The sequence below is a fragment of the Bombina bombina genome, chromosome 10 (assembly GCF_027579735.1).
Source record: "Bombina bombina isolate aBomBom1 chromosome 10, aBomBom1.pri, whole genome shotgun sequence".
Taxonomy (NCBI): Eukaryota; Metazoa; Chordata; class Amphibia; order Anura; family Bombinatoridae; genus Bombina; species Bombina bombina.
In genome coordinates this window covers 55,341,716-55,366,927 of record NC_069508.1, presented here as the reverse complement: position 1 = coordinate 55,366,927, position 25,212 = coordinate 55,341,716, and the positions used below count along the sequence as shown (strand labels likewise).

Sequence of the window (25,212 nt, the reverse complement as noted above, 5' to 3'; positions counted from 1 at the left end):
GTCTTGCATTATCTAATAAATGCTTATATTGTTCCAAGAAGCAATTGGTCAGATTAGATCTCAGTTTACTGTATGTGTTAATATCATATAACAATCTCTTTGCCTCTTTTAAATAATCACTTCTATCTTGTAAAACAATACCTCCTCCTTTATCCGCTTCCCGTATTATGATGTCATTATCTTTTTCTAATTATCTTATGAAGTCCTTCTCTCTTTTGGAGAGATTGTCTTTCTTAATTTTATAGTCCCTACAGAGGTTATCCAAATCCTCTTGGACTAATTTAGTAAACACAGGGATACAGTTCCCTTTTGAATTTACTGGGAAAAAGGTAGACGGTGGTTTGAGAGATGTGTGAATGTTCTTTTGTTGTTCATTCATCCCTCTACTGATATCACTTTCTTGTTCTAGTGATTCTAGAGTCAACAGATTTTCTAGTTCTAGTTCAGAAATATTCAAATTTTTGTCTATTTTTTGTTTTTCAAAATATCTTTTTAGGGTGAGGTTCCTAGTGAATTTATTGAAATCCACAAAAAGTTGAAATGGATTCGGGCCCTTCGTAGGGGCAAAAGATAGACCTTTTTTTAGTGTTTTTTGCTCCTCTTTAGATAGGCTTTTTTTTGATAGATTAAAGATTTTCATTCTTACATCTTCATTTGTAGAATGTGTGTTTGTCTTTTCCTTTTTGCTCCCATTCTTAGTTCCTCCTCTACATCCTCTGAAGTATCGTTTACTCTTTTCAAGCCCCTTGTTCTCCACTGGGGTGTGTTTGGTTGTATTTGTGACAATTCTTTTTTGTTTTTGTCTGTGGTTTTCAGGCTGTTCTCTAAAAAATGATGTTCAGATCTATTTTCCCTATGGTTGTCCATTTTTTGGACATTTTTATGGTATGGCGTTCTCCACATCCCCTGGTTTTTATCATAATATGATGTTGGTCGGGCATTTTGTCTATAGTAATTGTTTCTATGGAAGCCTCCATAGTAACCATTATCTTCTTGGTTATTAAATCTATACGTATAATGCGACTGGGGTCTAGAAGAATATTCTCTTCTATATCCCTGTGTCTGATTTGGATATGGATTCCGATAATTACGGTCTCCGTTTTTGTTTCAATAATGTATTCCATTGTTGTACATCCTATTATCCCTTTGTTGATTTCTATATTCTATACTGGTTTGGTGGTATTTTTGTCTACTTTCATGACTTATATCATCTCTTTGTTTTATTCTTGGTCCATTTGTCTTAAAATTGAAAGTAACTTCATTGCTAGATGGTTTTCTCCTCGGTGTATTTTGTTTGTTAATACTTTCATTTAGTTCCCTATATTGTGGGTTTACTGAATAGTTAGGAGAATCTATTTGTAACCAATCAAAATCTCCTTTCTCATCTGAAGGTGTCTCTGGTTCAATGGCATCCCAGACTATACACTCATCAGTTTGTTCCTTTTCTTTTTTGTCTAAATTGTAATCCCTATAAAACTTATTGAGTTTTCTGGCTTCAACTAATTTATCAAATTTTTCAATTTTGATTTTGTTCTCCTTGTCAAGTTCTTTGTAATACACATCCCCTTTAAAGATATTAAGTTTCTCTCTTACTTCTTTTATTTGAGTTGTGAGAGCTTCCACTTTTTAATTTCTAAATCTTATAAGAATGTCTATAAGCTTACTGGAGCATTCTTCCAGTGCTGAGTCCCACTCTGTAAGTAATTCCACTTCAGAGCTGTCTATTATAAAGACACAATTTCTCATACATTTTATATTCTGCAGCAGGTATAACAACTCAATGGAAACACATTAAAGGAAAAACAATTTTACAGTACACTGTTCCTTTAAATGTGCATTTAACATGTAATATTTAAATTATGTGTTTCCCATGTTACCTAGAGATGCCAAAAAGCAAACTATGTAACCTAGGCTGAATGTGGTAATGCATATTTTTTTACACAAAAGAACTCTTTAAAGGTCCCTTTAACAAAGAAAAAAAAATACTTTCAAGTCATTTGAAAGGGCACTCTTAGGCAAAAAGTACATGTGATTATTCATTACAGTATGAAAATGTGCAATGGTTTTCTTTACTTACTTTGGGCCAGATTCTCTAAAATTCAATGACATGGAGTGAAATAATTATTATTGGCAAACCTCACCCAATTCTCTAAACAAGAGGGCTAAAACCTCAAAGTCCCTGTGAGTGTTGAGTTGCTTCCCATATAAAGTAATAAAACTGTTTGCAATTGACACTCTCAAAGGGGGGAGTGAATATGACAGGGAGCACACTGAACAAATAAAAAAAAATTTGAAGCAAATACTAATCATATTGCCTTGATTTCTACATACTTTATCTTGCATTCAATTTTAGTTTCAATACATGAGTTTTTATGCATTACTTTGAGACAAACTCCTCAGCTTACATTTGGCAAGATAAAACAGCGAGAGCTACAGGTGTAACATTCCTACGGCTAGATTTAGAGTTTTGTCGGTAAAGACCCGCGTAGCTAACGCCGGCTTTTTTCTGGCCGCACCATAAAAATAACTCTGGTATTGAGAGTCCACATAAAGGCTGCGTTAGGCTCCAAAAAAGGAGCGTAGAGCATTTTTAACGCAACTTCAACTCTCGATACCAGAGTTGCTTACAGACGCGGCCAGCCTCAAAAACGTGCTTGTGCACGATTCCCCCCTAGGAAACAATGGGGCTGTTTGAGCTGAAAAAAAACCTAACACCTGCAAAAAAGCCGCGTTCAGCTCTTAACGCAGCCCCATTGTTTGCTATGCGTAAACACTTCCTACGTCTGCACCTAACATCCTAACATGTACCCCGAGTCTAAACACCCCTAACCTTACACTTATTAACCCCTATTCTGCCGCCCCCGCTATCACTGACCCCTGCATATTTTTTTTAACCCCTAATCTGCCGCTCTGTAAACCGCTGCTACTTACATTATCCCTATGTACCCCTAATCTGCTGCCCCTAACACCGCCGACCCCTATATTATATTTATTAACCCCTAATCTGCTCCCCACAACGTCACCTCCACCTGCCTACACTTATTAACCCCTAATCTGCCGACCGGACCTGAGCGCTACTATAATAAAGTTATTAACCCCTAATCCGCCTCACTAACCCTATAATAAATAGTATTAACCCCTAATCTGCCCTCCCTAACATCGCCGACACCTAACTTCAATTATTAACCCCTAATCTGCCGACCGGAGCTCACTGCTATTCTAATAAATGTATTAACCCCTAAAGCTAAGTCTAACCCTTACACTAACACCCCCCTAAATTAAATATAATTTTAATCTAACGAAATTAATTAACTCTTATTAAATAAATTATTCCTATTTAAAGCTAAATACTTACCTGTAAAATAAATCCTAATATAGCTACAATATAAATTATAATTACATTGTAGCTATTTTAGGATTAATATTTATTTTACAGGTAACTTTGTATTTATTTTAACCAGGTACAATAGCTATTAAATAGTTAAGAACTATTTAATAGTTACCTAGTTAAAATAATTACAACATTACCTGTAAAATAAATCCTAACCTAAGTTACAATTAAACCTAACACTATACTATCATTAAATTAACCCCTTAATGACCGACGACGTGCAGGGTACGTCCTCAAAAAAAAGGCAGTTAACGCCTGAGGACGTACCCTGCACGTCCTCGGTGTGGAAAGCAGCTGGAAGCGATCCTGATCGCTTCCAGCTGCTTTCCGGTTATTGCAGTGATGCCTCGATATGGAGGCATCCTGCAATAACCTTACATGGCCATCCGATGCAGAGAGAGCCACTCTGTGGCCCTCTCTGCACCGGACATCGATGGCCGGTATCGTTGATGGGTGGGAGCCGACTTGGGAGGCGGGTGGGCGGCCATCGGTGTGCTGTTTAAGGTGGAGGGGGCGGGATCGGGGGTGGAGCTGACAGGGGCGCGCGGGCGGGCGCGTGCACGGGGCGGGAGCGGGTGGGAGCCGCTATACTACAGAAACGTTTAAATACACATGTGGGGCAAAAGGGCACTAAAATATAAATCAAATAATAAACAAAGTGATTTTGGAGTGGTGGAGGGTTGGTCTTGGGTGGGGGGAGAAGCTACACTACAGAAAAAGGGATTTTTTCTAAAAAAAAAAACCAACACTTTTTTCTTAACTGGGTACTGGCAGACAGCTGCCAGTACCCAAGATGGCGCCCATTAAGGCAGAGGGGGAGGGTTAGACAGCTGTTTGGTGGGGATCAGTGAGGTTGGGGGCTAAGGGGGAATCCTACACAGCAGCATATGTAAATATGCTAAAAAACAAACAAAAAAACAAACAAACTAAAAAGCCCAAATATACCTTTTATTTTAGTACTGGCAGAGTTTCTGCCAGTACTTAAGATGGCGGGGACAATTGTGGGGTGGGGGAGGGAAGAGAGCTGTTTGGGAGGGATCAGGGGGTCTGATGTTTCAGATGGGAGGCTGAGCTCTACACTAAAGCTAAAATTAACCCTGCAAGCTCTCTACAAGCTACCTAATTAACCCCTTCACTGCTGGGCATAATTCACGTGTTGTGCGCAGTGGCATTTTGCGGCCTTCTTATTACCAAAAAGCAACACCAAAGCCATATATGTCTGCTATTTCTGAACAAAGGGGATCCCAGAGAAGCATTTACAACCATTTGTGCCATAATTGCACAAGCTGTTTGTAAATAATTTCAGTGAAAAACCTAAAGTTTGTGAAAAAGGGAATATTTTTTTTTTATTTGATCGCATTTGGCGGTGAAATGGTGGCATGAAATATACCAAAATGGGCCTAGATCAATACTTTGGGTTGTCTGCTACACTACACTAAAGCTAAAATTAACCCTACAAGCTCCATACAAGCTCCCTAATTAACCCCTGCACTGCTGGGCATAATACACGTGTGGTGCGCAGCAGCATTTTGCGGCCTTCTAATTACCAAAAAGCAATGCCAAAGCCACATATGTCTGCTATTTCTGAACAAAGGGGATCCCAGAGAAGATTTTTCAACCATTTATGCCATAATTGCACAAGCTGTTTGTAAATAATTTCAGTGAGAAACCAAAAGTTTGTGAAAAAATTTGTGAAAAAGTGAAAGTTTTTTTGTATTTGATCGCATTTGGCGGTGAAATGGTGGCATGAAATATACCAAAATGGGCCTAGATCAATACTTTGGGATGTCTACTAAAAAAATTATATACATGTCAATTGATATTCAGGGATTCCTGAAAGATATCAGTGTCCCAATGTAACTAGCGCTAATTTTGAAAAAAAATGGTTTGGAAATAGCAAAGTGCTACTTATATTTATGGCCCTATAACTTGCAAAAAAAGCAAAGAACAAGTAAACATTGGGTATTTCTAAACTTTGGACAAAATTTAGAAACTTTTTAGCATGGGTGTTTTTTGGTGGTTGTAGATGTGCAACAGATTTTGGGGGTCAAAGTTAGAAAAAGTGTGTTTTTTTCCATTTTTTTCCTCATATTTTATAATTTTTTATAGTAAATTATAAGATATGATGAAAATAATGGTATCTTAGAAAGTCCATTTAATGATGAGAAAAACGGTATATAATATGTGGGGGTACAGTAAATGAGTAAGAGGAAAATTACAGCTAAACGCAAACACCGCAGAAATGTAAAAATAGCCTTGGTCCCAAACGGAAAGAAAATGGAAAAGTGCTGTGGTCATTAAGGGGTTAATTAAATAAAATACCTACAATTACCTACAATTAAACCTAACACTACACTATCAATAAATTAACTAAATACAATATCTACAAATAACTACAATGAAATAAACTAACTAAAGTACAAAAAATAAAAAAGAACTAAGTTCCAAAAAATAAAAAATATCTACAAACATAAGAAAAATATTACAACAATTTTAAACTAATTACACCTACTCTAAGCCCCCTAATAAAATAACAAAGACCCCCAAAATAACAAAATGCCCTACCCTATTCTAAATTACTAAAGTTCAAAGCTCTTTTACCTTACCAGCCCTGAACAGGGCCCTTTGCGGGGCATGCCCCAAGAAGTTCAGCTCTTTTGCCTGTAAAAAAAACATACAATACCCCCCCCCAACATTACAACCCACCACCCACATACTCCTAATCTAACCCAAACCCCCCCTTAAATAAAGCTAACACTAAGCCCCTGAAGATCTTCCTACCTTATCTTCACCATACCAGGTTCACCGATCCGTCTTGAAGAGCTCCTCCGATGTCCTGATCCAAGCCCAAGCGGGGGGCTGAAGAGGTCCATGATCCGGCTGAAGTCTTCATCCAAGCAGGAGCTGAAGAGGTCCATGATCCGGATGAAGTCTTCATCCAAGCGGGAGCTGAAGAGGTCCATAATCCGGATGAAGTCTTCTATCAACGGCATCTTCAATCTTCTTTCTTCGGGAGCCATCATCTTCCATCCGACACGGAACATCCTCTTCTCCCGACGCCTACTAGCCGAATGAAGGTTCCTTTAAGGGACGTCATCCAAGATGGCGTCCCTCGAATTCCGATTGGCTGATAGGATTATATCAGCCAATCGGAATTAAGGTAGGAAAATTCTGATTGGCTGATGGAATCAGCCAATCAGAATCAAGTTCAATCCGATTGGCTAATCCGATCAGCCAATCAGATTGAGCTCGCATTCTATTGGCTGTTCCGATCAGCCAATAGAATGCAAGCTCAATCTGATTGGCTGATCGGATCAGCCAATCGGATTGAACTTGATTCTGATTGGCTGATTCCATCAGCCAATCAGAATATTCCTACCTTAATTCCGATTGGCTGATAGAATCCTGTCAGCCAATCGAAATTTGAGGGACGCCATCTTGGATGACGTCCCTTAAAGGAACCTTCATTCGGCTAGTAGGCATCGGGAGAAGAGGATGTTCCGCGTTGGATGGAAGATGATGGCTCCCGAAGAAAGAAGATTGAAGATGCCGTTGATAGAAAACTTCATCCGGATCATGGACCTCTTCAGCTCCCGCTTGGATGAAGACTTCATCCGGATCATGGACCTCTTCAGCTCCCGCTTGGATGAAGACTTCATCTTGATCATGGACCTCTTCAGCTCCCGCTTGGATGAAGACTTCAGCCGGATCATGGACCATTTCAGCCCCCCGCTTGGGCTTGGATCAGGACATCGGAGGAGCTCTTCAGGACGGATCGGTGAACCTGGTATGGTGAAGATAAGGTAGGAAGATCTTCAGGGGCTTAGTGTTAGGTTTATTTAAGGGGGGTTTGGGTTAGATTAGGGGTATGTGGGTGGTGGGTTGTAATGTTGGGGGGGGTATTGTATGTTTTTTTTATAGGCAAAAGAGCTGAACTTCTTGGGGCATGCCCCGCAAAGGGCCCTGTTCAGGGCTGGTAAGGTAAAAGAGCTTTGAACTTTAGTAATTTAGAATAGGGTAGGGCATTTTGTTATTTTGGGGGTCTTTGTTATTTTATTAGGGGGCTTAGAGTAGGTGTAATTAGTTTAAAATTGTTGTAATATTTTTCTTATGTTTGTAGATATTTTTTTATTTTTTGTAACTTAGTTCTTTTTTATTTTTGTACTTTAGTTAGTTTATTTCATTGTAGTTATTTGTAGATATTGTATTTAATTAATTTATTGATAGTGTAGTGCTAGGTTTAATTGTAGGTAATTGTAGGTATTTTATTTAATTAATTTAGTGATAGTATAGTGTTAGGTTTAATTGTAACTTAGGCTAGGATTTATTTTACAGGTAATTTTGTAATTATTTTAACTAGGTAACTATTAAATAGTTCTTAACTATTTAATAGCTATTGTACATGGTTAAAATAATTACAAAGTTGCCTGTAAAATAAATATTAATCCTAAAATAGCTACAATGTAATTATAATTTATATTGTAGCTATATTAGGATTTATTTTACAGGTAAGTATTTAGTTTTAAATAGGAATAATTTATTTAATAAGAGTTAATTAATTTCGTTAGATTAAAATTATATTTAATTTAGGGGGGTGTTAGTGTTAGGGTTAGACTTAGCTTTAGGGGTTAATACATTTATTAGAATAGCGGTGAGCTCCGGTCGGCAGATTAGGGGTTAATGTTTGAATTTAGGTGTCGGCGATGTTAGGGAGGGCAGATTAGGGGTTAATACTATTTATTATAGGGTTAGTGATGCGGATTAGGGGTTAATAACTTTATTATAGTAGCGGTGCGGTCCGGTCAGCAGATTAGGGGTTAATAAGTGTAGGCAGGTGGAGGCGACGTTGTGGGGAGCAGATTAGGGGTTAATAAATATAATATAGGGGTCGGCGGTGTTAGGGGCAGCAGATTAGGGGTACATAGCTATAATGTAGGTGGCGGCGCTTTGCGGTCGGCAGATTAGGGGTTAATTATTGTAGGTAGTTGGCGGCGACGTTGTGGGGGGCAGATTAGGGGTTAATAAATATAATACAGGGGTCGGCGGTGTTAGGGGCAGCAGATTAGGGGTACATAAGTATAACGTAGGTGGCGGTCGGCAGATTAGGGGTTAAAAAAATTAATCGAGTGGCGGCGATGTGGGGGGACCTCGGTTTAGGGGTGCATAGGTAGTTTATGGGTGTTAGTGTACTTTAGAGTACAGTAGTTAAGAGCTTTATGAACCGGCGTTAACCCAGAAAGCTCTTAACTACTGACTTTTTTCTGCGGCTGGAGTTTTGTCGTTAGAATTCTAACGCTCACTTCAGACACGACTCTAAATACCGGAGTTAGAAAGATCCCATTGAAAAGATAGGATACGCAAATGACGTAAGGGGATCTGCGGTATGGAAAAGTCGCGGCTGAAAAGTGAGCGTTAGACCCTTTTTTGAGTGACTCCAAATACCGGAGGTAGCCTAAAACCAGCGTTAGGAGCCTCTAACGCTGGTTTTCACGGCTAACGCCAAACTCCAAATCTAGGCCCTAGAGAATACAATGACACCTGTAAGAGAGCTTCAGACACTCAAGGAACAAATCTCTTTCACCCACTTAAACCCACTACTGCCAACTTTAGACCCCAAAAACTCCCTAGTGCAGTTGTTTTTTAATTGAAAAAAAAAATGCTACTTTTTTTTTTAATACAAAACTACAATGCCCTCTTTTCTGAGGGCATTTGGGGCACTTTTAGAATTTTAACCAAAAGATATAGGGGGATATTTATCAAAGGTCTGGCGGATCTGATCCGACAGTGCAGATCGGGTCCGCCAGGCCTCGCTGAATGCGGAGAGCAATACGTTCTCCGTATTCAGCATTGCACCAGCAGCTCTTGTGAGCTGCCGGTGCAACGCCGCCCCCTGCAGATTTGCAGCCAATCAGCCGCCAACAGGGAGGTGTCAATCAACCCGATCGTACTCGATCAGGTTGATTTTCGGCGATGTCTGTCAGCCTGCTCAGAGCAGGCAGACAGGTTATGGAGCAGCGGTCTTTAGACCGCTGCTTCATAACTGCTGTTTCTGGTGAGCCTGCAGACTCGCCAAAAACACGGGCCATCAAGCTCCATCCGTAGCTTGATAAATGGGCCCATAAATCTCTGGATAATTTTCTGAACGCTAATTGCTAAAACGATCTTGTGGTAGCAATAACCAGCCACTTGTAATGGCTGGTTAATTATCACGTTCCCAGAAACTGACAGATTCGCCCGTTGCAGGCGCGCAATAATTTAGCACTCCACTTGTAAAGTGGCCCTTACTTTTTTTGCAATCTACAGCCATTATCAGTGCCATTATGGGCAAATAGAGTTCATGGAAGTTTATCAACTTTGGCTGTGATTGACTTGGAAAGATAGTAATGGTTTTAATAAAAAAACAAAAATTAGAAGACTAAAAGACAAATCGGTACCTAGCACTCTATATTAAAATAAGTCACACAGGCTATCTAAACAGGAACTGTCCTACAAAATTCTCCAAAATATCCTAAATGTACACTATTAGAAGTGACCTAAAGGGCCCCCTTTTTTTTTATCTCAAACAAGAATTTTGGAAAGATTGGATTGTGCCAAAGGCTCAAATTTGGCTCAGCACTGGAGTGAACAAAAGGCTTAGCAGTGAGAGGGTTTATAAAACAGATTTTTCAAAGCATCTTACTTCTCATTCATCCAACATTTGGTCCCATAGAGTAACTTAGCATTTAGTGATATATTTTCCTGGAGGTCATTTCAGACAACTTTATACAAAATCATTTTTAAGATAAAAATGTTTTTGTGTAACATTAAGTTGAGTGCTAAGCACTTTCCCACCCGATACAGACTTCTAAGCAGCATGCCCCCTTTCCCTATACTGTCCATTGTCTTTTTTTAATAAAGTTGCACAGTGACGACATCACGTCATTGCGTGTGACGTCACCACGCAAAACGGGAAGCCCCGGTGATGCCTGTCACTATACAGGCCCGATCGCCGGGCTAGGAGCGGGTGAGATCCCCCAGATCTCCCTCATGTTGGGAGAGTGCTAGCAACGGCTCTGGGCCGTCATTAGCACTTGAGTGGGAAACTCTGCTACAGCTCAGAGCCGTTGTTAGCACTCAAGGGGTTAGGAATAACTAATTGTCAGTCTTCATTTTAAGAGTTAGATTTATCATACACCGGGCAGACATGATTCGCTATAGCATACACTGTTGGCATTTATCATTGCACAAGCAGTTCTGGTTGCCTGCTTGTGCAATGCCACTCCCTGCACATTTGTGGCCAATCGACCGCTAGAAGGAGGTGTCAATCATCACGATCGTATCTGATCTGGATGATTGTAGTCCGTCTCCTCAGAGGTGGTGCATGAGTTACGGAACAGTGGTCTTAAAACCGCTGCTTCTTAATTCCTGTTTCCGGCCAGCCGGAAGGCTCGCGTGGAATAATCAGCATCCGCTGCTTAGTAAATCGGCCCCTATATGTTTTAGCATAATATGCTGTAAAATTTTTACTTGAAATATTGTATGTTAATACCTAAGTCTTAATAAAGCTTTGAAAAAAAACAGAAAAAAGAATTACTGCGCTATTCATTGAATTAATTTAATATGCACAACATATATAAATAATTTTAAACAAGGTGAATTTACTGAATATATTTTTCCTCTTCTTTTTTTTTTGCAGGAATTTATACTTTTGGACTATTTGCTACAGATATATTTGTAAATGCTGGACAAGTTGTAACAGGGAATTTGGCACCACATTTTCTTACAGTTTGTAAACCGAACTATACATCACTTGGTTGTCATCAGTTTACGCAATTCATCACCGATGACAATGCTTGCACTGGAAACCCAGAACTTGTCATCAAAGCCAGGAGAACATTTCCTTCCAAAGAGGCAGCTCTCAGCGTTTATGCCGCTATGTACCTGGCTGTAAGTAAATGTTAGCATCATGCACTGGTATGCTGTAAATTTGTTAATATTTTAGTCTGTTCTAATGCTTGTTTATTTATTAACATACATTACTATAGGATGGGTTTGCACAACATAATCATATCTACAGTATATAAGAAAGAAAAATAGAAGTTATACTGAAAATAGCAGTTTTTCAAACATTTGAACAAATATATAGTCTACACAATCAAACTTGAGCATACTTGGTAGTAAGCTTTATAGATGTAAGGGAACATTAAACACTTTGAGATTTTAATATAAAATGATAAATTGAATATATATAAAAAAAACTTTGCAATATACTTTATTTATTTTGCCCCATTTTCTTGTAATTCCATACTGAAATTGTGAGCTTTTCAGTTCCTGTTAGAGATGGAAGTGCAGAACACTGTTATATTCTTCACAGCCATTGGCTGCACACTCTAGTGACCTATTTATAACTCTCTCTTATTGGCTACAGCAGAAAAGGTAACCTAAGTTACAACATGTTTTAAACACACTTAAACTTTACACTTATTTTGTCACTATCTAAACAACGAAAGAAACTTTAAAAAATACATCTACATGTTATTCTGAGACTAATATATTCTTTGACTGTATAATTCTGTCCCTTTAAGGGGGCATTAGAGGGACATGAAACCCAAACATTTTTTTTCATGATTCAGATAGAGCAGACAAATGTCAACAACTATCCAATTTTCGTATATTATCAAACTTGCTTTATTCTCTTAGTATCCTTTGTTGAACAAGCATCAATGCACTACTGGGAGCTAGTTTGACACTTCAGGCGAGCCAATGAAAATAGGCATATATGTACAACCACCAACTAACTCCCAGTAGTTCATTGCTGCCCCTACCTATCCCTACCAAGAGAACAAAACAAATTACATAATAGAAGCAAATTGGAAGTTTGTTTAAAATTGTATGTTCTATCTGATTCATTAAAGAAACATTTTGGGTTTATTGTCCCTTTAAACATTTTAAGCTTGTAATATAAAACCTTAATGTGTATTAAAACATGTTTGTATGATAATTTCAATATTTATTTTGTCATTTAGCTATAAAATTGTGTGCTTTGATAATTCTGTCAGATTATATAAAGTAATGGGTGCTACCATATTGAAATCTAGGTTTCCTTTATTTATTAACTTCTGATGAGGATAATTAGGGACAAAAGAAAATGTGCAAACAATGTATATGGAATACAGACATTTTATAATTACTTTATCATTGCACACAGCTATTTTTTACATGCTTTATCTGCTAATAATTGTCCTCATCAGATGAATTAAGGTAAGCCAAACCTAGGTTTCAACAAGGTAGTGCTCCATTATTTTTTAGAAATTAAAGTAGTACAAGAAACTTAAACTTTAGGATTATTTCTCCAGTATTTAAAGGGACATAATGAACATTTTTTTTTCTTTGTAATCAATGTTATTCACTTTACCTGTCAGTGGTTTTAATGTAGTGGCTGATCAGTCTATGGGGCCGATTTATCATGACCCGTGCGGCCCTTAATGCCTCTGTTTGTGCGCAAGCCTTTAGGCTCGCCGGAAACAGAAGTTAAGAAGCAGCGGTCTTCAGATTGCTGCTCCTTAACTCATCTGCCCGATCGCATACGATCGGGTTGATTGACACCCCCTGCTAGTGGCCGATTGGCCGCAAATCTGCAGGGGGCAGCATTGCACAAGCAGTTCACCAGAGCTGCTTGTGCAATGATAAATGCCAACAGCGTATGCTGTCTGCATTTATCGATGTGCGACGGACGTGATCGTTACAGCGGATCATGTCGGTCCGCACTTTCATAAATCAGCCCCATAGTACAGCCAGCAACCAGCAGTTCTTGAGCATACCGAGGTATGCTTTTCAGCATTGGATACCTAGAGAACAAAACAAGTTTGAGAATAGAAGTACATAGGAAACTTGCACGCTCCCAGTCCCTACAAACCATGAAAGAAAAAATTGAGGTGTCATGACCCTTTAAAATTAAAAGTAAATATCACCCAGCTGTAAAATCCACTAAAACTACACTGCGCTCCCATAAAAAGCTGTGATATTTATAGTTACAAAATTCAGAGCATATTGTTTTACCTTTTGTGAAATAAGTCTCCCTGCCTCTGCCAGAGGGCTAAACAGAGGCATTCTATGGGTATTGCTGACATTTCATCCTCTAAAGATTTTACTGTTCTAGCTCACAGTTAGATTGAGGCAAAAAAGTATTATGTGATTAGAAAAACACCTACATATGAAAACAGAGGTGATTGTGAATTACATATCTGAGTTGTATTTAATTTTTAAAGAACGATCTAAAGGGCACCCCCTGCAAGAATTAGCAGTTTTTCAAGCCCCACCAGGTAAATTTTAGATAATCAGGATGAATTTAGATATCTATGCTGTGGTCATACTGTTTACAATGATTAATTTTTGCTTTTGTTTATGAAAATCACTGTACCTAAAAGTAGAAATCAGTAGATCTTTTTACTTTTTTTGTAAACAATATTCAGAGAGCCACATGGCTGGTCACATAAGTATTTCCTTGTAATTGTTATTGTGTTATCTTTTGACTGTCATGTTCCCGTGAATCCTCTGGTAAGTAGGTCTATTCAATTACTGTATTATTGTCGGTATACTAAGCCACCTCTAAACCATCTGTCAGGGATAAAAAATTGCCATAGTAAATAAAGTTCAAAACTTAAAGAGAAATTGAAGCTTGTAAATATGCTGGGGTTTTATTCCTTTCTGAAAGTGATTGGAGAATATGTTGCTCAGCTAGGATTTTCATTCCAATTAGAAGATTCACAGAGAGTGGATGTATTTTGTAGTATTTGGTTCTGAAAACAGAAATGAATATGACAATTAGGAGAGTTCCAGGCTTCCATATTAAAGGGACAGTCAACACTTACTTTAACATGTTTTTATATTGAAAATAACAAAACGGAGGTCCGCCTACACTATACCCCTCCTGCCTTGCCGCCTTGCTTCTGTCCTAATCAGCGGCGCTAACTACTCTAATACCCGGTAAATATGGATGCCGGACTCCCCCCACCATTACGTAGCTGCCTTCTTCTTCAACTGATAAGCAAATCAGAATCCAGTCCTCGGACTGAAATTGCACGCGCTTGCAATTTCTGTCCGATGCCTGGATTCTGATTTGCTTATCAGTTGAAGAAGAAGGCAGCTACGTAATGGTGGGGGGAGTCCGGCATCCATATTTACTGGGTATTAGAGTAGTTAGCGCCGCTGATTAGGACAGAAGCAAGGCGGCAAGGCAGGAGGGGTATAGTGTAGGCGGACCTCCGTTTTGTTATTTTCAATATAAAAACATGTTAAAGTAAGTGTTGACTGTCCCTTTAAGTGACAGTTTTGACTCCTTGCAAATATTTATACAGGTCTGTGAATCTTCAAGAGCCTTTTAAAATCTGACATATCTCTGCACACAAGCTATACAAGTAAACAGAGATTGGTCAAACCTGACTTATAAGCTATATTGGGTAAACACTTATAACTAGGTCCTATAGATACCAGTTCTTTAAAGTGAAGGTCAAGTCATGCGTTCTCTATACCCAATTTCAATACTTCACAAAAAATAATTATGATGTTCATTCATCAAAATATATGCAAAAACAATAATAAGTGCGATATTTTACTTCTTTGACCCGCTCCGTTTCAGCTCTTCAATCCGCCCGCCATAGTGCCTTCAGTGATTGACATTTTTTCTCTCCACTCGTTATTTTACCCCCATGGCGTCCAGCATGCGTTTATGCATACAGTGGATCACCTTGGGCATGCTCGTGCATGTAACTCGCATACGTTCTCTGTCCTCCAAGTTGATAGTAATATTGAATTGACAGTATCGCTATCACTTTGATAAAAGAAAAAGTGCTTCCAACTTACTAACCGGTAATTATGATACTGTAGCGCATCTCACATACTAATATTTGTACCTCACAAATTATTTTTCACGAATCTTGCAATCTTTTTTTTTTTATTCTAATATACATTCTTATAAATTTAGCGATTGCTTTTCAAGGTGCTTTAGACTGAGTGAAACACACTTGCCTATCAGTGACTACTAGCGTTTGTATACAGAGTCACGGGAAGTTATTGAACGCATGCGCCATTGAGCTGCGGATACGCATGCGCAGTTGAAGTCTATTACGGGTGCACGAGCGTAGTCCGATACTTACAGAGAAAGCTACTTTACCCAATAAGAACAAGGAAGTATTGATGGGGCGGAGCATGTAGCGCAAACGGCGGTATATAAGAATTAATATATATATCTGAAAGAATACTTTTTAACATATATAAAATAAGCGACTAGAATATTTGTCTTATTTGTTTAAAGATTATATGTTTGGAATTAAATAAATTGACCTTCACTTTAAAGTACACAAAATCAATAAGCTCAGCACCCAAATAAACTTTTCTCCAATATAGGTAAAGGTGCACATGGTAAGGGGTTACTGCATACCCCAAATCCATCGAATCCAAATAATCCACAGCACCAAGGTTCTCTTTACAGTGTTATACCTTTATTTTCTTGATACAATGCAACGTTTCAGCCTCTCTGGCCTTAATCATGCATACAAAATGACCTGGCCCATATACACATTATATAGGCCTCTCAATTAACATTTGATTACATACAGATTTGTCAAGATGTGTTTCATGCAGGGGAGTTACCCCACCTAGTGGTTCTCATATATTATTGCATCTGACATTTTTAACTTTCAATACATTAAAAAGAAATGATATAGGTAACAACCTCATTGTGAAGTAGTCAAGCAGCTTACTATAAATAAGATCCCTATTACCTCTCATAGATATGTCCATATACAAAATCTACTAAGGGATAAGAGTACAACAGGAAAACAGAGAAATCTATTTCTTTATTTAATCCCTTTGGGTACATACTATCTAACCGGTGGATCCAGTACATTTGATTAGAATACAGGCGCATCTGTATTCCCACAGAAATGATTGGACACAGGCGCAGCTGCATTCCCACAGAAATGATTGGACACAGGCGCAGCTGCATTCCCACAGAAATGATTGGACACAGGCACATCTGTATTCCCACAGAAATGATTGGACACAGGCGCATCTGTATTCCCACAGAAATTATTGGACACAGGCACATCTGTATTCCCACAGAAATTATTGGACACAGGCGCATCTGTATTCCCACAGAAATGATTGGACACAGGCGCATCTGTATTCCCACAGAAATGATTGGACACAGGCGCATCTGTATTCCCACAGAAATGATTGGACACAGGCACATCTGTATTCCCACAGAAATGATTAGACACAGGCACATCTTTATTCCCACATTGTATGTTGGATTTGTGCTGGTTCATCCTTTCTCTGCCCTTTCTTGTGGGCTCTCCAATATAAATTAGAGAGCACGGACATTTTATGAGATATACAATAAATGTAGTTTCACATGTATAATATCCATTTATGTTGAAATTACAACCTGTTCTAGGATGCACAAATTCCCTCCCCTTGATCATGGAGTGGCAATTGGTGCACTCCAGGCAGGGGTAAGAACCCAGGGACCTTTGTCCTATGTATCTTTGACTAATAGTTTTGGCCGGACCAAAGTCACTCCTATCCAGACGGTCCCTGAGGTTCTTAACCCTCTGAATGCCATTATGGGAACATGTTGGAATGTATCTATTTCCTTGTTACAATTTCTCACAATATCTCAATGTTTTTTAACCATCTTAGTCACCTCATCACTGTAGAGGTTATATTGGAAAGTGAATACCATTCTCTTTTTTATTTCATTTTGTACCTTAGTATTTTTGATTTCTTGGCCCACACTCATTAGCCTCTTTAATCAGCTTTTCAGGGTAACCTCTTTGCGTGAAATTTTCACCCATCTCTTTCAATCTTGAGGGTAATTTATTCTTATAATTCACAATCCTGCTCACCCTCAACAACTGACTCCTTGGGAGGGAATTCTTCAACTTTATAGGGTGGAAACTGTCATAGGCCAGCATTGTATTCCTATCCGTGGGCTTCCTAAATAAATCAACCTTAAGGGTACCATCCTCTTCGTAAACCCTGGTATCTAGAAAATCGACAAACATTTTGCTGTAGGTGAGAGAAAATTCTACCCCTGAGACAAATTCATTGAGGGATATTACATATTTTTCCAGGGATCCACTGTCACCCCACCACACGCCAAACACGTCATCAATAAACGCTGCCATGCGGCGCTATGCTCTTGAAACAGTTGATTAGCATATTCAAAATTTTCTTCAAAACTGTTTAAGAACAGGTTGGCGTATGATGGGGCCACATTGGATCCCATGGCTGTACCCTTAGTCTGTACAAACCAATTGTCCTGGAACAGGAAATAATTCCAGTATAGTATGATACTCAGTCATTCATCAATAAATTCTATATGTTGTAAACTATATTTGCCACTACCTATCATTAGCTTATTGACAATACCTATTCCTGTCTCATGCTTGATGCATCTGTAAAGGCTCTTTACATCAAGCGTAAAAATAATATATTTATAACTCATATAGTGTAAATAGTATAAATCATGTAGCTTATTCAAAAAGTCCCCAGTATCTTTAATATAGGCTGACATTTTAATCCACACAAATGACTATGTTGGTAAAAATAAAGTCCACACTGGAGACTATATGCCTCTTTAAAGTACACTAGGGGGTCACTCAGATACCTCACCATAAGTGACTTTGATTTAAAATGGGCAGTGTTCCTAAAGGGACATTAAACTCCAACTTTTTTTTTCATGATTTGGATAGAACATACAATTTTAAACAACTTTCCAATTTACTTCTATTATCAAATTTGCTTCATTTTCTTGTTATCCTTTGCTTAAGGAACAGCATTGTACTACTTGCCGCTAGATGACAACACCTAATCAGCCAATCATAATAGACAAATGTGTGCAGGCACCAATCAGTAGCTAGCTTCTACAAGTGTAGGATATGTGCATATTCATTTTCAACAAGGGATAACAAAAGAACAAAGCACATTTGAAAATAGAAGTGAATTTAAAAGTGTCTTAAAATTGCATGTTCTATTTGAATCATGAAAAAAAAAATTGGGTTCAGTATCCCTTTAAGATTAATTGTAGTGAAGAGGGTATAAATATATTTTATTGCATTGGGAGGATGCATTTTACTTGGCAATAACACCAGTACTTATTTGATTTAAGTGCCAGTGTTATTGAAGATGGGTACAGATTACCCTACTGAGATGGTCACTATGACCAGCTGAGCCTCTAGTATTTAGTGATTTGCAAATTGATTGGTGGCATTATGTAGTAACTAACGACTTGATTGTGATCCTATAAAATAAATGCAACTGCAATTTTAAAAAATGGGATAATACGTTTCCTTTGTGCCAATACTGGGCCAGATTACAAGTGGCACTCAAAAATTCTTATCGCTCATGAGCTCTAACTGTGCTCAAGGTAAAAAACTAGCTTTGGTATTACAAGATGAAAGTAAAAAGTTAGCATGAAAGTGAAAGAATTACGCGCATTAAATTCAGGACTTCGGATATCGCGATCACGTTAACTCCCTCTTCCCTAGACTTCTATGGGGCTCGCTAAAGAAAGCCTTTTCATTTTATCTCTTGCATGCTAACTTGAAACTGTACTACCCCAAATGCGCTAAAGCTGAAGGTGCGTTAGGAATACTTCAAATTCCTATGTTCTTCACTTAGAAGATTTGTTTTAAATATATATATCTATACCATAATCGTGTTTGTAACGCGTCCGTTGCCGTCATCAGTTGTGCGCGCAGCAAAAAGAGTTGGCTGGGCACACAGCCAAACAAAGCATTAACCAAAAAACTTCCAACCGCTCGCACAAAATATTAACAAAAAACCTAATCGCCCGCACAAAGTACTAACAAAAACAAACGTCCACACAAAGTATTAACAAAAAAACACCTAACCGCCCGCACAAAGTATTAACAAAAAAGCATAAACGCCTGCACAAATTATTAACAAAAAAACCTTACCGCCCGCACAAAATAATAACAAAAATACATAACCGCCCGCACAAAGTATTAACAAAATAAAATCATAAACACCTGCACGAAGTATTAACAAAAAAACCTAACCGCCCGCACAAAGTATTAACAAATACACCTAACCACCCGCACAAAGAATTAACAAAAAAAACTATCTGCCCGCAAGAAATATTAACAAACACCTAACAGATGCGCAAACCCCCACATCGCAAAATAATAAAGTAGTTAACCTCTAATCCGCAAATTAAACAACGCAAATAACATAATTAAAATATTAACCCTTGAACCGCCAACCCCCCACAACACAAACTACCTAATTACACTGTTAACCCCTAAACCGCAAAAACCTCCAACGCCAACTACCTAATTACAATATTAACCCTTAACAATGCAAAAATATCAATCTAATCACTAAGCCCCCTAACCTAAAATCCCATAAATTAACCCCAATTATTTTACAAGATTTAAGATTAAATTTAAAAAAACTAATACAAAAATTAAAAAAATCTAACATTACAAAAAAAACACACTAAAATTACAAAAAATTTAAAAATCTAAAATTAAATTAAAAAATAAACGTAACTATCTAAAATAAAATTATTTAAACCTAAACTTATACCCTTATAAAAAAGCCCCCCTAAAATAAAAACACCCCCGAATCTAACAATAAACTACCAATAGCCTTTTGTAGGACATTGCCCAAAAGCGATCAGCTCCTTTAACCTAAATAAAGTACTAATTACCCCCTAAAAGTAACCCCCCCCCACCCACACAACCCCCCAAAATAAAAAACCTAAGTCTAAAAAAGCCTAAGCTACCCATTGCCCCTAAAGGGGCATTTGTATGGATATTGCTCTTAAAATCAGCTCTTTTGCTGCCCATTAACAAAATACAAAAAAAATCCCTAATCTAAAAAGGAAAACACCCAAAAAACAAAACCTAAGTCTAACCCTTAAATAGGTATTTAAAGTTCCTGAAGTCCGGCTGTGAAGGTCTTCTTCCAGGCGGCTCCATCTTCATCCAGCGTGAAGACATCTTCTATCTTTATCCGGAGCGAAGGCGGCACAGAGAAAATTATGTCATGGAGTTGGCTAACAAATGTAGAACACAAGCAAATGGTAATTGTAACAATTTAACGAGGTCTGAACAAATGGCGTTGGATCTTCTGCAAAAGAATGATAGCATTGTTATCCGTAATTCGGATAAAGGAGGAAACATTAATGTCCTTGATAAAACCGATTATTTTGCGGAAGCCCAAGGGAGAACTTATCAGTCTTGTTGATGATGGTGTAGGTTTGGGAGTGTTCAATGAGGAAGATGTACATAATTTAATACCTGAGTTTCCTGTTGTACCCCTGTTTCACTATTTGCCAAAGGAACATAAGGATCCTATCAATCCACCGGGTAGGCTGATAGTTTTGGGCATTGGCTCATTATTGGAGCCTTTCTCTGAGTGGATTGATGGGATCCTTCAACCTTTGGTAAAGAATCTATACATGTATTTGAGGGATTCTCAACATCATATTGGGTGTCTAGAGGACATTAAGTGTCAGGATGGTTTCAATTGGATAGTAGTGGACATAGCCTCTTTTTACACCTCCATACCTCATACAGAAGGTATTTTAGCAGTATGATAGTTTCTAGACAAATTTACTAGTTATAGCTCGGATATTAAGCTGATTGTCTGTGCAGTACTAGAATTCTTGCTGACTCATATTTTTTTCATTTTTGACGATATCTACTAGCTACAGTGCTGTGGCACAGCAATGGGGGCAAAAATGCCCCATCCTTTGCGAACCTCTATGTAGGGTTTTGGGAACTACAGTATATCTTTAATGATTATAATCCTTATGTGGAAAATATAATTTTATTTAAAGATGTATTGATCTTATTTTTATTGTAAATACACCAATGAATGAAACTGAGTTTCTAAGGCTACGTAGTTTCATCAATAACAATAATATGAATCTGAGGTTTGTAGGGAGTTACAACTTGAAAATGGATTTACTTGTTATCACTGTAGAGGGTGATGTGGAGACAGGTCATATCACCACCAGGACATTCAGGAAGCCGAGTGCTGGCAACATGATTTTGCATGCTAAGTCCTGTCATCCACGCCACTTTATACGAGCGATCCCAAGAGGAGAATTTATCAGACTTAGAAGAAACACTAAGGATAATAAGATATATAGTCAGTAATCAAATGAATTGTGTGCTAGACTAGACGCTAGGGGGTATATTGCAATTGAACTACAGAAATTAAGGAATGAAATAGCTTTGTTGAAGTATGATTTGAACACTCCAAAGAAAAGTAAAGGGATACTACAGAGAGATATTTTGTTTAGCACTGAATATACCAAAAAAATTCCTGACATAGTCAGAATTCTGAGGAGAAATTTATCAATTTTGGCAGGCGATGATATCCTCAAAGAGCTAAAGGTAATTACAAATGTGGGGGTAGAAACTGCCGCACGTGTGATATGATCAATGTAGCCAAAGAGATATTAGATCCTCAGTTGACCAACAGGTATACAAGATACATTTCTATGCTAATTGTAAGACCACATTCGTGGTTTACTTATTGGAATGCAAATTTTGCCACTGTCAATATGTTGGCAAAACAACTAGACATTTACACGTCCGTGCAAGAGAGCACTTCAGTGATGTGAAAAATTACAATGTTGACTCTACGGTGGCAAGATATTTCAATAATGTGCATGTCATGCATATAGGGCATTTTTTCCATTAAAGCAATTGACGTAGCAAAAGTTCCATTAAGAGGAGGAAACAAATATAACATCTTAGACAAAAAAGAGCTATATTGGATCTTTAAATTAAAAACAAGATCACCATTAGGTCTGAACATGGAATGGGACATTAGCTACTTTGTATAAGGTCAATAGTAACACCAGGATGATAATGATTGCTCTGTAAATGTATATTAATATGAATGAGGGGGAATATTAGACACTTTATTAATTACAGGACTGCTATTTGGTTTCCTCTTGTATTATGCATCATAGAGGGGAAGGAGGGATATGAAAATGTATGCTGTGATGATCTATGTTTGTTTTTAAATGTGTTCACATTTGCTGCTTATTGATATCAGGTGTATACATTTTGTATTATTTAAGGGGACTATTATCTTACCTGAGTAGTCTATGATTAAGCGCCACTAGGGGGCACGAACTGCGTCAGTCTGTTTGCAGCCTCCATGTCTGTCTGTCACGGTGTTTGCTGTTATGCCGAATAAATGATTTTTTCCATTTTTATTTACACTCTGCGGTGCAGTCCTGCTCTTTCTTCCTGGTAAGCCTAGAGGAACATGGCTGCACCTCACTGACGAGGCCCATTGGAGGCTGAGACGATCGTCTGGGGTTGTCAAGTTCCTTGTTCAAAGAAGAATTGCCTGGTATTTTGGGGCTGGACTGACCTTTCTTGGCGGGATCAGACTGATATACTTCAGGAAAGTTTTCCTTTGTGAAAAGCAGAACTGGGCTAAAAGAGGATGCTCCTAGGGTAACTCACGATAGAACAAGCTATTGAGCTTTTGTTCGTTCCTGGTAGAGCGCTTCTCTCTTTGTATTTACTTTCTAACTATTTGTGCTCTGTCTATTGTTGAATGTTATTCAGACAAATATTAAAAATATTGATTTGAGAATTTTGTGATTAAATTCAAGAGTGCTATGCCTATCCATTTATATATAGGTAATAGATCATTATAAAGGGGACATTTATTTATCTTAGCAGTGTCTCAAGATACAAGATGAGGGCTGATCACAGTTGGGGGGGTACAACGTGGACCAGTCATTATGTGCCCCCAACCTTGGTGACACCACTGATGTGAATTGTATATATAATATATGTGAACAATAACTCTAGCTTTTCCATTTTGTTACTCAAGCGTTTTGCATTTGCAAGCAAAGATTTTAGGTTACTGTCACTCCTTGGAATTGGTTTTCTACATAGAAACTTTCCTATTACCTGAACTACCCACCCCCTAGAAAGTTATGAGGGAGAAAAAAGAAAAAAAAATGAGAGGTAACTTTTTTCGGTGGTATTTCAAGGATGCATTGTTCTATTTATAAAAGCATGAACGTTAAATAAAATGCACTACCTAAATAATTAAGACTGAATTAAAAAAACCAACATAATACTACTACTACTACTAATAATAATAATAATAATAATAATAATAATGTGACATTTGGAGGGGTAATCAATTGAAATAAAACAAAAAAATAGATATATTATTTATCTCCTTGCACCAAGTACACAATAAGAATATAGAGAAAAGCATGAGGAAAAAACATACACAAAAGCTAGTAAATGTAAGTTCTGCATCAATCTAGTTGGTTTAAGACACTGCTCAGCTTGTGCCTGAAATAGACCAAGAATGTGCCAAGATGTGAATCTCAGGGCTTTCTAAATCTCTTTACAGTCTTTTCCAACACAGATTTATAATTAAGTCAGAAAATGTCATAGTGATGGGTGTTTGGAGCTGTGCATTTGACAGGAGCTCATATTGCAGTGCTTCCTAAAGCAGTTAAAAATCATATGTTATATTGTGATTTCCTAAAATGTATGGTTTAGGGTTACATTTAAAAATATGTAATAAACTCCTCACTAGAGAAATAAATGATTAATTCCTAGACCACTTAATACAATATCTATCTCTAGCTAGCTATCGGTCATCTAGTTATCTATCATATATCTAGCTAGCTATCTTTCTGTATGTCTTTCTGTTAGATATGAGCATTCAGATACAGATGAATGTGAGAACATACTGAACTTTCCATATTTTCTGCATTCATCCTTAAACACTGAACAAACAGTCATTTAATGTTCATGTAGTTAAATCTGTTACTTTGAAGGCAGTAGAGGCTTTTCTGCAGACTGGAAAGGCTTCACAATTACATTGTAATGATCCATTAGTTGATTGATTTGTGTGTTGGACAATAAATATGTACTGTTCACTTTTGTTCTTAAAAATTATGACCCCCGTTGAAAAAATAAACAGATAATAAGCAAATAAAAAATATGTTTGTGTTGCTGCTGGCTTATAGCTGTAGTATTTTCTACTACTTTTTTTTATTTTTTTTTATTTAAGTTTAAGATGCTATCCAGCTTCTCCTCTGCTATTCTGAAGACATTCCCAATTGGAAGTTGCAAATTAATTTTGTTTGACATATGAATTTCAAATGATTCCATTTTTTAGTTACTGAATTTGACAACTAAATGGACTTGATAATATAACAAACTGGCCTTTTTGAGTACCTTAAGACATTTGTAAGGGAATAATGTTTTTTAATTTGGGCATAATACACTAAACATATGGCACTACTCCATATTGGATGAACTTATGAAATTAGGGTCTATGTTCATTGAGGTTCTCTTCATCTCTCTTTTATAGTCTTTTGTGGGTGTTCTTTGTAATTTAATGTAGCAATTGGTCAAATACATGTTATCTCACACAGCAAATGAGAAATGCTAGAGATGAAAGAAAACAAAAATCACAACTACAGTTACACGCATCTAGAACACCAGTTTGGTAAAATCATTTTCAAAATGCCTGCATTGAGTTAAAGGGACACTGAACCCATTTTTTTTTTCTTTTGTGATTTAGATAGAGCATGCAATTTTAAGCAACTTTCTAATGTACTCCTATTATCAATTTTTCTTTGTTCTCTTGCTATCTTTATTTGAAAAAGAAGGCATCTAACTTATTTTTTGGTTCAGGACCATGGACAGCACTTGTTTATTGGTGGGTGAATTTATCCACCAATCAACAAGAACAACCCAGGTTGTTCACCAAAAATGGGCTGGCATCTAAACTTAAATTCTTGC

General features: G+C 37.6%; 1 protein-coding gene across 1 annotated transcript in view; it reads left to right on the top strand.

Annotated features, from left to right (window-relative positions):
• Positions 1 to 25,212, top strand: part of PLPPR5 (phospholipid phosphatase related 5) — a 387,402-nt gene that overhangs the window by 265,700 nt on the left and 96,490 nt on the right. The window contains exon 3 of the mRNA XM_053693130.1: positions 11,067 to 11,317. Within this exon, the coding sequence (XP_053549105.1) occupies positions 11,067 to 11,317 (251 nt within the window). The remainder of the gene's footprint in view (positions 1 to 11,066; positions 11,318 to 25,212) is intronic.